The 13,301-nt window shown below is 56.0% G+C and overlaps 1 protein-coding gene across 1 annotated transcript; it reads left to right on the forward strand.

Annotated features, from left to right (window-relative positions):
- The first annotated feature begins 886 nt into the window (after positions 1-886).
- LOC139239446 (leucine repeat adapter protein 25-like) lies at positions 887-12,618 on the forward strand. Its single transcript, XM_070868193.1, has 2 exons — positions 887-1,645; positions 11,204-12,618. The coding sequence occupies exons 1-2, from the start codon at positions 1,388-1,390 to the stop codon at positions 11,444-11,446; spliced, it is 501 nt and encodes a 166-aa protein (XP_070724294.1). The 5' UTR covers positions 887-1,387; the 3' UTR covers positions 11,447-12,618.
- Positions 12,619-13,301: the final 683 nt, after the last annotated feature.

Raw genomic sequence — 13,301 nt, forward strand, 5'->3', positions numbered from 1 at the left:
AGAAATACCACCAACAATGTCTCCGCAAGATCCTGCAAATCCCCCGGGAGGACAGACGCACCAACGTTAGCGTCCTCGACCAGGCCAACATCCCCAGCATCGAAGCACTGACCACACTCGACCAGCTCTGCTGGGCGGGCCACATTGTCCGCATGTCCCCCAGACACGAGACTTCCAAAGCAAACGCTCTACTCGGAACTCCTTCACGGCAAGCGAGCCAAAGGCGGGCAGAGGAAACGTTACAAGGGACCACTCTCAAAGCCTCCCTGATAAAGTGCAACATCCCCACCGACACCTGGGAGTCCCTGGCCCAAAGACCAGTCCGCCCTAAGTGGAGGAAGTGCATCCGGGAGGGCGCTGAGCACCTCGAGTCTCGTCGCTGAGAGCGTGCAGAGACCAAGCGCAGGCAGCGGAAGGAGCGTGCGGCAAACCAGTCCCACCCTCCCCTTCCCTCAACCACTGTCTGTCCCACCTGTGACAGGGACTGTGGTTCTCGTATTGAACTGTTCAGCCACCTGAGAACTCACTTTGGGAGTGGAAGCAAGCCTTCCTCGATTCCGAGGGACTGCCTTTGATGATGTACTCAAAAAGACTTTAAAACGTGCTGTTAAAATATAGAGCAATGTTTTTTTTTTAAATCCTGCACAGAATCATAGTGGGGGGGGTCATTAAAAAGTTGGCATTGAAACATTCCCGTGAAATTCTCCACAATTATCTCCTTAAAAAGACTGGTTGTGGAATCAGGGTTTTTAAAAAAAAAACTTGGAGGAGGGGGAAGTGTGTTTGGAGAGAGAGAAAAAAAAGAGTTTGTTGCAAGCAACTCAGACGTGTGATCACGTCCTGACGTTGCCTGGTCAAGTCTTTGGGCGTGGCGAGCAATAAACAAAGAGAGTGCTGCTGTGTGTGTGTGTGTCCCTTTAAAGACAAGAAAGCAGGAAAGGACGCGGAGGGTTTTTTGTGTAGGTGTGTGTGTGTGGGGGGGAGAGAGAGAGAGGAAAACTGCCCCCCACCCACCAAAGAGCAGCGAAGAACTTCGACTAGAAAGTACTGCTCTGATCTTGCCGAGAAGAAACATTTAAAAATTGCAACTTTTCCCCAGTTGCAACTTGGGGGACTTGCCCAGACACGCGTCAGTTTCATGACCTGAAATTGATTCATTGACTGTCATCGATTGCGGTATCGGTTTATTTAGTGGGTGGGGGGGGGATCGATACAATCGAGATTGACTTTAACCAGGCTTGGAGATCGAAGAGGGAAGGACACAGAGAGAGAGAGAGAGGGAGGCAAGACTGAATTCACCAACTCCAACCTTTCCATTGCAAGTTTCTCTGCTGGCCCCCTGTCGAATGGTCGATTCCTGCTGCCCGCGAACAACAGGGGCACAGCGATGACTGGGCTCCAGGCGGAGGGCGCGGGCAGCCTGGTGGGCAGCGTGTCGGGCATCGAGGGGCTGCCCCCCTTGCCCAAGGGGCTGAGCGGCATCCTGAACTCCAGCGGCGGATCCTGGCGGGACGTGGAGAGGGTCTACGCCAAGAAGACCATGATTCAGGAAGACCTCAGCCGCTCGCGCCTGGCCACCGAGACATTGCGGAGTAGCAAGCCCGCCAACCTCGACGCGGCCCTGGCAGTCTTGCGGAAGGAGATGGTAAGCGTCCGCCATTTCTTCTCTTACCCCCCCCCCGCCCCGGGCGTCCGCTCCCCATTGTGCCAGTCCCTGACCAAATTGGCAAGCCATCAGCGCGCGCGGGCACTAGACAATCGATGGTCACGGTCGGTATGTCTCTCTCTCTCTCTCTCTCTCCCGCCTCTGAGGCACAAGGTCGTGGATTCCGACCCCCCCCCCCCTCCACTTCCATCCCAGAGAGTTGAGCCCCTCCACCCAGGCCGACACGAGGGAGCGCCGTACTGCGCTGTCGGAGGGGCAGTACTGAGGGAGCGCCGCACTGTCGGAGGGGCAGTACTGAGGGAGCCCCGCACTGTCGGAGGGGCGGTGCTGAGGGAGCGCCATACTGTCGGAAGGGCAGTACTGAGGGAGCCCCGCACTGTCGGAGGGGCGGTGCTGAGGGAGCGCCATACTGTCGGAGGGGCAGTACTGAGGGAGCGCCATACTGTCGGAGGGGCAGTACTGAGGGAGCGCCACACTGTCGGAGGGGCAGTACTGAGGGAGCGCCGCTCTGTCGGAGGAGCAGTACTGAGGGAGCGCCGCACTGTCGGAGGGGCGGTACTGAGGGAGCGCCGCACTGTCGGAGGGGCGGTACTGAGGGAGCGCCGTACTGTCGGAGGGGCGGTACTGAGGGAGCGCCGTACTGCGCTGTCGGAGGGGCGGTACTGAGGGAGCGCCGCACTATCGGAGGGGCGGTACTGAGGGAGCGCCGCACTGTCGGAGGGGCAGTACTGAGGGAGCGCCGCACTGTCGGAGGGGCAGTACTGAGGGAGCGCCGCACTGTCGGAGGGGCAGTACTGAGGGAGCGCCGCACTGTCGGAGGGGCAGTACTGAGGGAGCGCCGCACTGTCGGAGGGGCAGTACTGAGGGAGCGCCGCAATGTCTGAGGTGCCGTCTTTCGGATGAGACGTTCAGCTGAGGGTTTGCCCTCTCGGTCGGACGTTAAAAGGACCCACCGCCAAGGACATTGGAAGAAGAGTTGGGTGGGGAGTTCTCCCCCCCCCCCCCCCCCGGTGTACTGGGGGGGGGGGGGTCGATATATGTAGCGTCGCCGATTGTGGGATCTTGCTGTGCGCAGTTCGGGATGCTTCGAGGCAGAGCCTCGGGGACGCCATGAGGGTGTGGGAGGGCAACCGCGTCGGAGCGGAGCCTGTAGGTCACTGGGAACGGCCGGCCGGCTTCCTCCATCCACCCCTTCCTCTGCAAGATCCCCTGGTCGACCAGCCCGGCACTGACTCGGGGCCTTCCTGGAATATACCAACCACATGGGCCGTGGGGGTGGGGGAGGAAGGAGTCAGGTTATGAGCAAGCTTCACGAGGTTTGTCCGCTGTCGAGACGGAAAACTGAGAGTGGGACTTGGATCCTGGTTTTCCCCGCCCCCCACCTCCCGTTATTCTGTGTGAGGCCCAACCAGGCTGCTTGCAACAACCTCTGTGTCCGTATCTAACCCTGAAATGAGCTTCCGGCCACATTTCCGCAGCATAACTCAGACCGCCTATTTCCTCCTCCCTAACATCGCCCGTCTCCGCCCCCTGCCTCAGCTCATCCGCTGCTCAAACCCTCACTCGTGCCTTTGTTACCTCCAGACTTGACTATTCCAACGCACTCCTGACCGGCCTCCCACATTCTACCCGACGTAAACTAGAAGTGATCCAAAACTTGGCTGCCCCTGTGTCCTAACTCGCACCGAGTCCCGCTCACCCACCACCCCCTCTGCTCGCTGCCCCGTGTCCTAACTCGCACCCAGTCCCGCTCACCCATCATTCCTGTGCTCGCTGCCCCGTGTCCTAACTCGCACCGAGTCCCGCTCACCCATCATTCCCTGTGCTCGCTGACCTACATTGGCTCCCGGTTAAGCAACGCCTTGATTTCAAAATTCTCATCCTTGTTTACAAATCCCTCCATGGCCCTCGCCCCTCCCTATCTCTGTAATCCCCTCCAGCCCCACAACCCCCCGAGATGTCTGCACTCCTCTAATTCTGCCCTCCTGAGCATCCCTGATTATAATCACTCCACCATCGGTGGCCGTGCCTTCTGTTGCCTGGGCCCCAAGCTCTGGAACTCCCTTTCTAAACCCCTCCGCCTCTCTCTCCTCCTTCCAGACGCTCCGTAAAACCGACCTCTGACCCAGCTTTTGGTCACCTGCGCTAATTTCTCCTTATGCGGCTCGGTGTCAAATTTCTTAGCTCATAATACTCCTGTGATCGCCTTGCGACGTTTCACCACGTGAAAGGGGCTATATAAATACAAGTTGTTGTTATCTTTTCCATTTCCATTCATCTATAACTTGCATTTATATAGCGCCTTTCGCGTAGCTGCCCTCAAGCGATTATCAAACAAGATTTGACTCTGAGCCACATAAGTAGAAATTAGCGCAGGTGACCAAAAGCTGGGTGAGTGGTCGGTTTTAAGGAGCGTCTTGAAGGAGGAGAGAGAGGCGGAGAGGTTTAGGGAGGGAGTTCCAGAGCTTGGGGCCCAGGCAACAGAAGGCACGGCCACCGATGGTTGAGCGATTATAATCAGGGAAGATCAGGAGGGCAGAATTAGAGGAGCGCAGACATCTCGAGGGGTTGTGGGGCTGGAGGAGATTACAGAGATAGGGAGGGGGCGAGGGCCATGGAGGGATTTGTAAACAAGGATGAGAATTTTGAGAATTTTGAATTCAAGGCGTTGCTTAACCGGGAGTCAATGTAGGTCAGCGAGCACAGGGGGGTGATGGGTGAACGGGACTCGGTACGAGTTAGGACATGGGTGCAGCGAGCACAGGGGGTGATGGGTGAGCAGGACTGGGTGCGAGTTAGGACACGGGGCAGCGAGCACAGGGGGTGGTGGGTGAGTGGGACTCGGTGCGAGTTAGGACACGGGGCAGCGAGCAGAGGGGGTGGTGGGTGAGCAGGACTCGGTGCGAGTTAGGACACGGGGGCAGGGAGCACAGGGGGTGATGGGTGAGCGGGACTCGGTGCGAGTTAGGACATGGGTGCAGCGAGCAGAGGGGGTGGTGGGTGAGCAGGACTCGGTGCGAGTTAGGACACGGGGGCAGGGAGCACAGGGGGTGATGGGTGAGCGGGACTCGGTGCGAGTTAGGACATGGGTGCAGCGAGCACAGGGGGTGATGGGTGAGCGGGACTCGGTGCGAGTTAGGACACGGGGCAGTGAGCACAGGGGGTGATGGGTGAGCGGGACTCGGTGCGAGTTAGGACACGGGGCAGCCGAGTTTTGGATCACCTCAAATTTACGTTTAAACAGAAAAAGACTTGCATTTCTATAGCGCCTTTCACGACCACTGGATGTCCCAAAGTGCTTTACAGCCAATGAAGTACTTTTTGGAGTGTAGTCAGTGTTGTAATGTGGGAAACGCCAATTTGAGCACAGCAAGCTCCCACACCCAGCAATGTGATTATGACCCAGATCATCTGTTTTAGTGATGTTGGTTGAGGGATAAATATTGGCCCCAGGACACCGGGGATAACTCCCCCTGCTCTTCTTCCAATAGTGGCCCCGGGATTTTTCTTCTAATTTCTACTTATGCGGCTTGGTGTCAATTTCTATCTCGTCACACTCCTGTGACGCGCCTTGGGACGTTAAATGCGCTATATAAATACAAGCAGTTGTTGGGCGATTGGAACCAGAAGATCACAGGCCCATTATAATAGAAACATAGAAAGTAGGTGCAGGAATAGGCCATTCGGCCCTTCGAGCCTGCACCACCATTCAATATGATCATGGCTGATCATTCACCTCAGTACCCCATTTCTGCTTTCTCTCCATACCCCTTGATCCCTTTAGCCGTAAGGGCCACACCACTGTATAAATGCAAGCGTGTTCTTTTAGTGACTGTACATCAGCTCTGCGTGTTGTCCCAGGACTGCCTTTTGAATATATCCAATGAACTGGCCTCAACAACTTTCTGTGGTAGAGAATTCCACAGGTTCACAATTCTCTGAGTGAAGAAGTTTCTCCTCATCTCGGTCCTAAATGGCTTACCCCTTATCCTTAGACTGTGACCCCTGGTTCTGGACTTCCCCCAACATCGGGAACATTCTTCCTGCATCTAACCTGTCCAGAATTTTCTATGTTTCTATGAGATCCCCTCTCATTCTTCTAAATTCTTCTAATATAAGCCTAGTTGATCCAGTCTTTCCTCATATGTCAGTCCTGCCATCCCGGGAATCAGTCTGGTGAACCTTCGCTGCACTCCCTCAATAGCAAGAATGTCCCTCCTTGGGTAAGGAGACCAAAACTGCACACAATACTCCAGGTGCGGCCTCACCAAGGCCCTGTATGACTGCAGTAAGACATCCTAGCTCCTGTACTCAAACCCTCTTGCAATGAAGGCCAACGTACCATTAGCCTTCCTGGCTGCTTGCTGCACCTGCATGTTTACTTTCACTGACTGGGTGTACAAGGACAACCCGGTTCCAGCAATTTGAGAGTGAATGGTTGGGAGGGGAGCGGGCCACTTTCTCGACCTTCGGCCCGCTCCAGAAAGGAGTGAAGACAGCCTCAAGAGGAGGAGGAGGAGGAGCCAGCCGGCAAGCTCGAGGCGGCTGAGTTTATTAATAGAATCGCACCAGTGACAAGTCCTGGCTGGAACTGTAATGAGCTCTCTAGTCCCGGCGAGTTTGGGATTCACAGGAATTTGATGCTGCTCGCCCAATCCTGCACCACATCATTCGGAGTGGAATGCCACGAATGTAGCCCCCTGCTCCTCATGATTTTGACCCCCCCCCCCTCCCCCCACCGGCCCATCTCTCCCGCAGGAAGATCTCTGTGTGTATATTATATATATATATATATAGAGAAGTCCTGGTACAACACACAGAGCTGACGTACAGTCACTAAAAGAACACGCTTGCATTTATACAGTGACCCCTATGATGTCCCAAAGCGCCTCACAGCCAATGAAGTACTTTTTGGAGTGCGCTCGCTGCTGTAATGTGGGAAACGCCAATTAGCGCACAGCAAGCTCCCACACACAGCGATGAGATAATGACCCGGATCATCTGTTTTCGTGATGTTGGTTGAGGGATAAATATTGGCCCCAGGACACCGGGGAGAACTCCCCCTGCTCTTTTTCCAATAGTGGCCGTGGGATCTTTTACATTCACCTCCGACAGCGCAGTACTCCCTCAGCACTGCCCCTCCGACAGCGCAGTACGGAGCTCCCTCAGTACTGCCCCTCCGACAGTGCGGCGCTCCCTCAGCACTGCCCCTCCGACAGCGCAGTACGGAGCTCCCTCAGTACTGCCCCTCCAACAGTGCGGCGCTCCCTCAGCACTGCCCCTCCGACAGTGCGGCGCTCCCTCAGTACTGCCCCTCTGACAGTGCGGCGCTCCCTCAGTACTGCCCCTCCGACAGTGCGGCGCTCCCTCAGTACTGCTCCTCCGACAGTGCGGCGCTCCCTCAGCACTGCCCCTCTGACAGCGCAGTACGGAGCTCCCTCAGTACTGCCCCTCCGACAGTGCGGCGCTCCCTCAGCACTGCCCCTCTGACAGCGCAGTACGGAGCTCCCTCAGTACTGCCCCTCCAACAGTGCGGCGCTCCCTCAGTACTGCCCCTCCGACAGTGCGGCGCTCCCTCAGTACTGCCCCTCCGACAGTGCGGCGCTCCCTCAGTACTGCTCCTCCGACAGTGCGGCGCTCCCTCAGTACTGCCCCTCCGACAGTGCGGCGCTCCCTCAGCACTGCCCCTCCGACAGTGCGGCGCTCCCTCAGTACTGCCCCTGCGACAGTGCGGCGCTCCCTCAGCACTGCCCCTCCGACAGTGCGGCGCTCCCTCAGCACTGCCCCTGCGACAGCTTGTCTGTGTTCTACCTTAGAACCATAGAAATTTACAGCACGGAGGTCGGCCCCCATGTCCTCGCCGGCCGACCAAGAGCTACCTAGCCCTCTGATGAGACGTTAAACCGAGGCCCCTTCTGCCCTCTCGGGTGGATGTAAAAGATCCCGGGGCCACTATTGGAAGAAGAGCAGGGGGGAGTTCTCCCCGGTGTCCTGGGGCCAATATTTATCCCTCAACCAACATAACAAATAAAATATTATCTGGGTCATTATCACGTCGCTGTGTGTGGGAGCTTGCTGTGCGCAAATTGGCTATTTCCCACATTACAACCGTGAGCGCACTCCAAAAACGACTTCATTGGCTGCAAAGCGCTTTGGGACGTCCGGTGGTCGTGAAAGGCGCTATGTAAATGCAAGAGGGGGCTTCCCCACCCGTCACCCCCCCCCCCCCCCCCGTCCCCGAGATCAACAGAGTGGACAGCCCGTGCCGGGCTCTGCCTTGTGCAAAATGTGCCCCTCTCGCGTTCTCGCTGTGTGGCTGTGTCTGAAAGAAATCCTTGTTTGGATGTAAAGGCGTTGGCAGCAGCTGGGGGAATGGAGAGAGAGGGGGTGGGGGGGGGGAGGAGGGTGTAGTTTAGGACCCAGAGGCGGACGAGCGGACCGGAGGGCACCCACCCACCCACCCACAGCTGTTCCTGTTTACTCAGTGTTCCAGCCATTGTGGCCCGCAGTCAGTATCCGCTTTGGCCGGCCGCCTCAATAGCTTCAAACAGCCAGCTGCAAGGCAGGCATTGTTAAGCAGCACAGTCCCTTCCCCTCCCTTCCTTTCCTCCCGGGCGCTTTGCCGTCTCATCCTGGATTGTCCCACCAAAGGAAATAGCTTTTCTGCGTTCTACCGTTAAACCATATAAAAGTTACAGCACGGAAGGAGGCCATTCGGCCCATCGTGTCCGCTCCGGACGACCAAGAGCTACCCAGTCCCAATCCCCCTTCCCCGCTCTGGGTCCGTAGCCCTGTCGGTTACAAGCGCACATCCCAAGTACTGTTTAAATGTGGTGAGGGTTTCTGCCTCTACCACCCTTTCAGGCAGCGAGTTCCGCCCCAGACCCCCCACCACCCTCTGGGTGAAGACATTTCCCCTCAAATCCCCTCTAAACCTCCGCCCAATTACTTTAAATCCAAGCCCCCCTGGTTGTTGACCCCTCTGCTCAGGGGAAACAGGTCCGTCCTATCCACTCTATCCGGGCCCCCTCATCATTTTATACACCTCAATCAGGTCTCCCCTCAGCCTCCTCTGTTCCAAGGAAAACAACCCCAGACTATCCAATCTTTCCTCGCCGCTCAAATTCTCCCGTCCCGGCAACATCCTGGTAAATCTCCTCTGTACCCTTTCATAGAAAACAGGTGCAGGAGTAGACCATTGGGCCCTTCGAGCCTGCACCACCATTCAATAAGATCACGGCTGATCATGCAACTTCAGTACCCCATTCCTGCTTTCTCTCCATACCCCCTGATCCCTTTAGCCGTAAGGGCCACATCTAACTCCCTTTTTTGAATATATCCAATGAACTGGTCTCAACAACTTTCTGTGGTAGGGAATTCCACAGGTTCACAATTCTCTGAGTGAAGAAGTTTCTCCTCATCTCGGTCCTAAATGGCTTACCCCTTATCCTTAGACTGTGACCCCTGGTTCTGGACTTCCCCAACATCGGGAACATTCTCGTAAATCTAACCTGTCCAATCCCGTCCTTCCTATAATGTGGTGATCAGAACTGCACGCAGTACTCCAGCTGTGGCCTAACTAGTGTTTTATACAGTTCAAGCATAACCCCCCCTGCTCTTGTATTCTATGCCTCGGCTAATAAAGGCAAGTATTCCGTGTGCCTTCTTAACCACCTTATCTACCTGGCCTGCAACCTTCAGGGATCTGTGGACATGCACTTCAAGGCCCCTTTGTTCCTCTATACTTTCCAAATGGTGGCATAGTGGTTATGTTAATGGATCAGTAATCCCGAGGCCTGGACTAATGATCCAGAGACACGAGTTTAAATTCCACCACGGCAGCTGGGGAATTAAAATTCAGTGAATTAAATAATCTGGAATTAAAAAGCTAGTGTCTGTAATGGTGGCCATGAAACTACCAGATTGTCGTCAAAAACCCGATCTGGTTCACTGATGTCCTTTAGGGCAGGCAGTCTGCCGCCCTTACCCGGTCTGGGCCTATATGTGACTCCAGACCCACAGCAATGTGGTTGATTCGTAACAGCCCTGTGAATTGGCCCAGGGAGCCACTCAGTTGTCTCACCACCCCCTTCTCGAGGGCAATGGTGGGGTGAGCCTGCTCCTCCTCCGTCCCACCTATCTCTCACAGGATAACCCGCTCGGCCGGGGCTGGGCGGCCTGCTCCCGTGGTGCTGACGGCACCGATTCTCGCCGATGTGCGTGCCTCCCTCCATTCTGCAACCCGGCCCAAGCGCGCCAATCTTTGCCCGCGGGTCCGGGGCGTCAGCTATTCGGCTATGTGGGGCGTCACACCGGGAACCTTATCCTGTTCTCAGCTGACATCCTTACTTCTAAGAGGTGGGGTTGTCAGCGGGCAGTGATCGGGAGCAGGAACCCTGGCTGATTCTCCCCTCTCCCTAACCCAGGGGGTCACTGGACAGTGATCGGGAGCAGGAACCCTGGCTGATTCTCCCCTCTCTCCCTAACCCAGGGGTCATTGGGCAGTGATCGGGAGCAGGAACCCTGGCTGATTCTCCCCTCTCCCTAACCCAGGGGGTCACTGGGCAGTGATCGGGAGCAGGAACCCTGGCTGATTCTCCCCCTCTCCCTAACCCAGTGGGTCACTGGGCAGTGATCGGGAGCAGGAACCCTGGCTGATTCTCCCCTCTCCCTAACCCAGGGGGTCACTGGGCAGTGATCGGGAGCAGGAACCCCTGGCTGATTCTCCCCTCTCCCTAACCCAGGGGGTCACTGGGCAGTGATCGGGGGCAGGAACCCCTGGCTGATTCTCCCCTCTCCCTAACCCAGGGGGTCACTGGGCAGTGATCGGGGGCAGGAACCCTGGCTGATTCTCCCCTTATAAAGCATTGAACAGCCCTAACACAGCGGAGGGCCAGGTGGCCTACTCCTGCTCCTATTTATTATGATGAGAGGTGATCTTATCGAAACGTATAAGATTATGAGGGGGCTCGACAAGGTGGATGCAGAGAGGATGTTTCCACTGATGGGGGAGACTGGAACTAGGGGGCACGATCTTAGAATAAGGGGCCGCCCATTTAAAACTGAGATGAGGAGAAATTTCTTCTCTCAGAGGGTTGTAAATCTGTGGAACTCGCTGCCTCAGAGAGCTCTGGAAGCCGGGACATTGAATAAATTTAAGACAGAGATAGACAGTTTCTTAACCGATAAGGGGAGCGGGCGGGGAAGTGGAGCTGAGTCCATGATCGGATCAGCCACGATGGTATTAAATGGCGGAGCAGGCTCGAGGGGCCGAATGGCCGACTCCTGCTCCTAGTTCCTGTGTACCCGGTCGAGCCCCCTCAGAATCTTAACACGTTTCGATAAGATCGCCCCTCATTCTTCTCAACTCCGACGGGCCCAGGCCCGCGCTGCTCAGCCTTTCCTGACACAACAAACCCCTTCGTCTCCGGAATCTGGGATCCTGTGCGGGCTCGGTGTCCCGCCGACCTGCCGCGACCCTCCGCCTAACCTTTGCCCTCCTCGTCTTTCCCCCCTTCTCCCCTTCGTCCTCCACAGGTGGGCCTGCGGCAGCTGGATATGTCGCTGCTCTGCCAGCTTTGGTCGCTGTACGAGTCGATGCAGGACTACAAGGGCCTGTACCAGGACATGACCTCCTCCCTGAACGGTTACTACGACGACGAGGAGGAGTACGAAACCGACCCGGCCAAGGACGACGGCCCACGCAAAAGCCTGAAAGTTCCCCAGTCCCAGAACTCCCGGGACAAGTGGCTGCAAGATTCTTTCCACATTACGATATAAACGGCCCCCCCACACCCCACCACCTCTTTCCCCCCCCCAATGCCGGTTTGTTTACACTTTCTGTTCCCAGAGCTGATTTGAAATGTCTTTTGAATGATTTTTCTCATGTCGCTGTTGCACTTTGACCCCCCCCCCCCCCCGCAACTGGTGGGATGTAATGGCCACCATTATACGCTTATCGTAATGAACTCAATAGACGTCAATTCATTTCACACTGGCCCCGCTCTCCCTCCAACAGACTTGTGCCCCCCCCCCCCCCACAACTCGAAACGCGCTCTCCCAGCCCGACCCAACGCCCAGCTGTGACACATTCACGCCCTGGGTCCTTTGCTTAAGAATTCACAGCCACACGTTGCTGCTGAGAACACGTTGGTTTATCAGCGCGGGGCTTAACAATCACACGGGCCCAAAGGCGGGCAGAGGAAACGTTACAAGGGACCACCCTCAAAGCCCTCCCTGATAAAGTGCAACATCCCCCCACCCACACCTGGGAGTCCCTGGGCCCAAAGACCAGTCCCGCCCTCAGTGGAGGAAGTGCATCCGGGAGGGCGCTGAGCACCTCGAGTCTCGTCGCCGAGAGCATGCAGAGACCAAGCGCAGGCAGCGGAAGGAGCGTGCGGCAAACCTGTCCCACCCTCCCCTTCCCTCAACCACTGTCTGTCCCACCCTGTGACAGGGACTGTGGCTCTCGTATTGGACTGTTCAGCCACCTAAGGACTCACTTTAAGAGTGGAAGCAAGTCTTCCTCGATTCCGAGGGACTGCCTAGGATGATAACAATCACAAGACACACATTACCAGTTCATCCACCAGCCTCACAACCGCCTGCCCCATCGTGGATTCCCCCGAACCCAACTGGCCGGGGTTTTATTGAGTCTTGTGAACATCACGTGACTGGCTAAGCCCCTCCCAACTCAACAGCTCCACCAACCCGTGGGCGTGCTCAATCGTATGATCTTTACTGCACAGAAAAAGGCCGTTTGGTCGCTTATCCTTGTGCCCTCTCTCTGAAAAGAGATCTCTCCCCTAGAATCGTAGAATGGTTACAGCACAGAAGACGACCATTCAACCTTCATTCCTGGAATCATTCTCGTAAATCTTTTCTGTGCCTTCTCTAAGGCCTTCACGTCCTTCCTGAACTGCAGTGCTCAGAATTGGACACAATGCTGCAGTTGGGGCTGAATCAGTTTTCGTACAGGACCATCATAAGTACCCCACTTTTGTACTCTATACCTCTATAAAGGTGGTTAAGAAGGCCTACGGAATGCTTGCCTTTATTAGCCGAGGCACAGAATACAAGAGCAGGGAGGTTATGCTTGAACTGTATAAAACACTGGTTAGGCCACAGCTGGAGTACTGCGTGCAGGTCTGGTCACCACATTACAGGAAAGATGCGATTGCACTGGAGAGGGTACAGAGGAGATTTACGAGGATGTTGCCTGGACTGGAGAATTTTAGCTACAGGGAAAGATTGGATAGGCTGGGGTTGTTTTCTTTGGAACAGAGGAGGCTGAGGGGAGAGCTGATTGTGTATAAAATGATGAGGGGCCTGGATAGAGTGGATAGGACGGACCTGTTTCCCTTGGCAGAGGGGTCAACAACCAGGGGGCACAGATTTAAAGTAATTGGGGGGAGGTTTAGAGGGGATTCGAGGGGAAATGTCTTCACCCAGAGGGTGGTGGGGGTCTGGGGCGGAACTCACTGCCTGAAAGGGTGGTAGAGGCAGAAACCCTCACCACATTTAAGCAGTACCTGGGATGTGCGCTTGTAACCGACAGGGCTACGGACCGAGAGCGGGAAAGGGGGATTAGGCCGGGTAGCTCTTGGTCGGCCGGCGCGGACACGGTGGGCGGAAA

The sequence above is a fragment of the Pristiophorus japonicus genome, chromosome 27, assembly GCF_044704955.1.
Source record: "Pristiophorus japonicus isolate sPriJap1 chromosome 27, sPriJap1.hap1, whole genome shotgun sequence".
Lineage (NCBI taxonomy): Eukaryota > Metazoa > Chordata > Chondrichthyes > Pristiophoridae > Pristiophorus > Pristiophorus japonicus.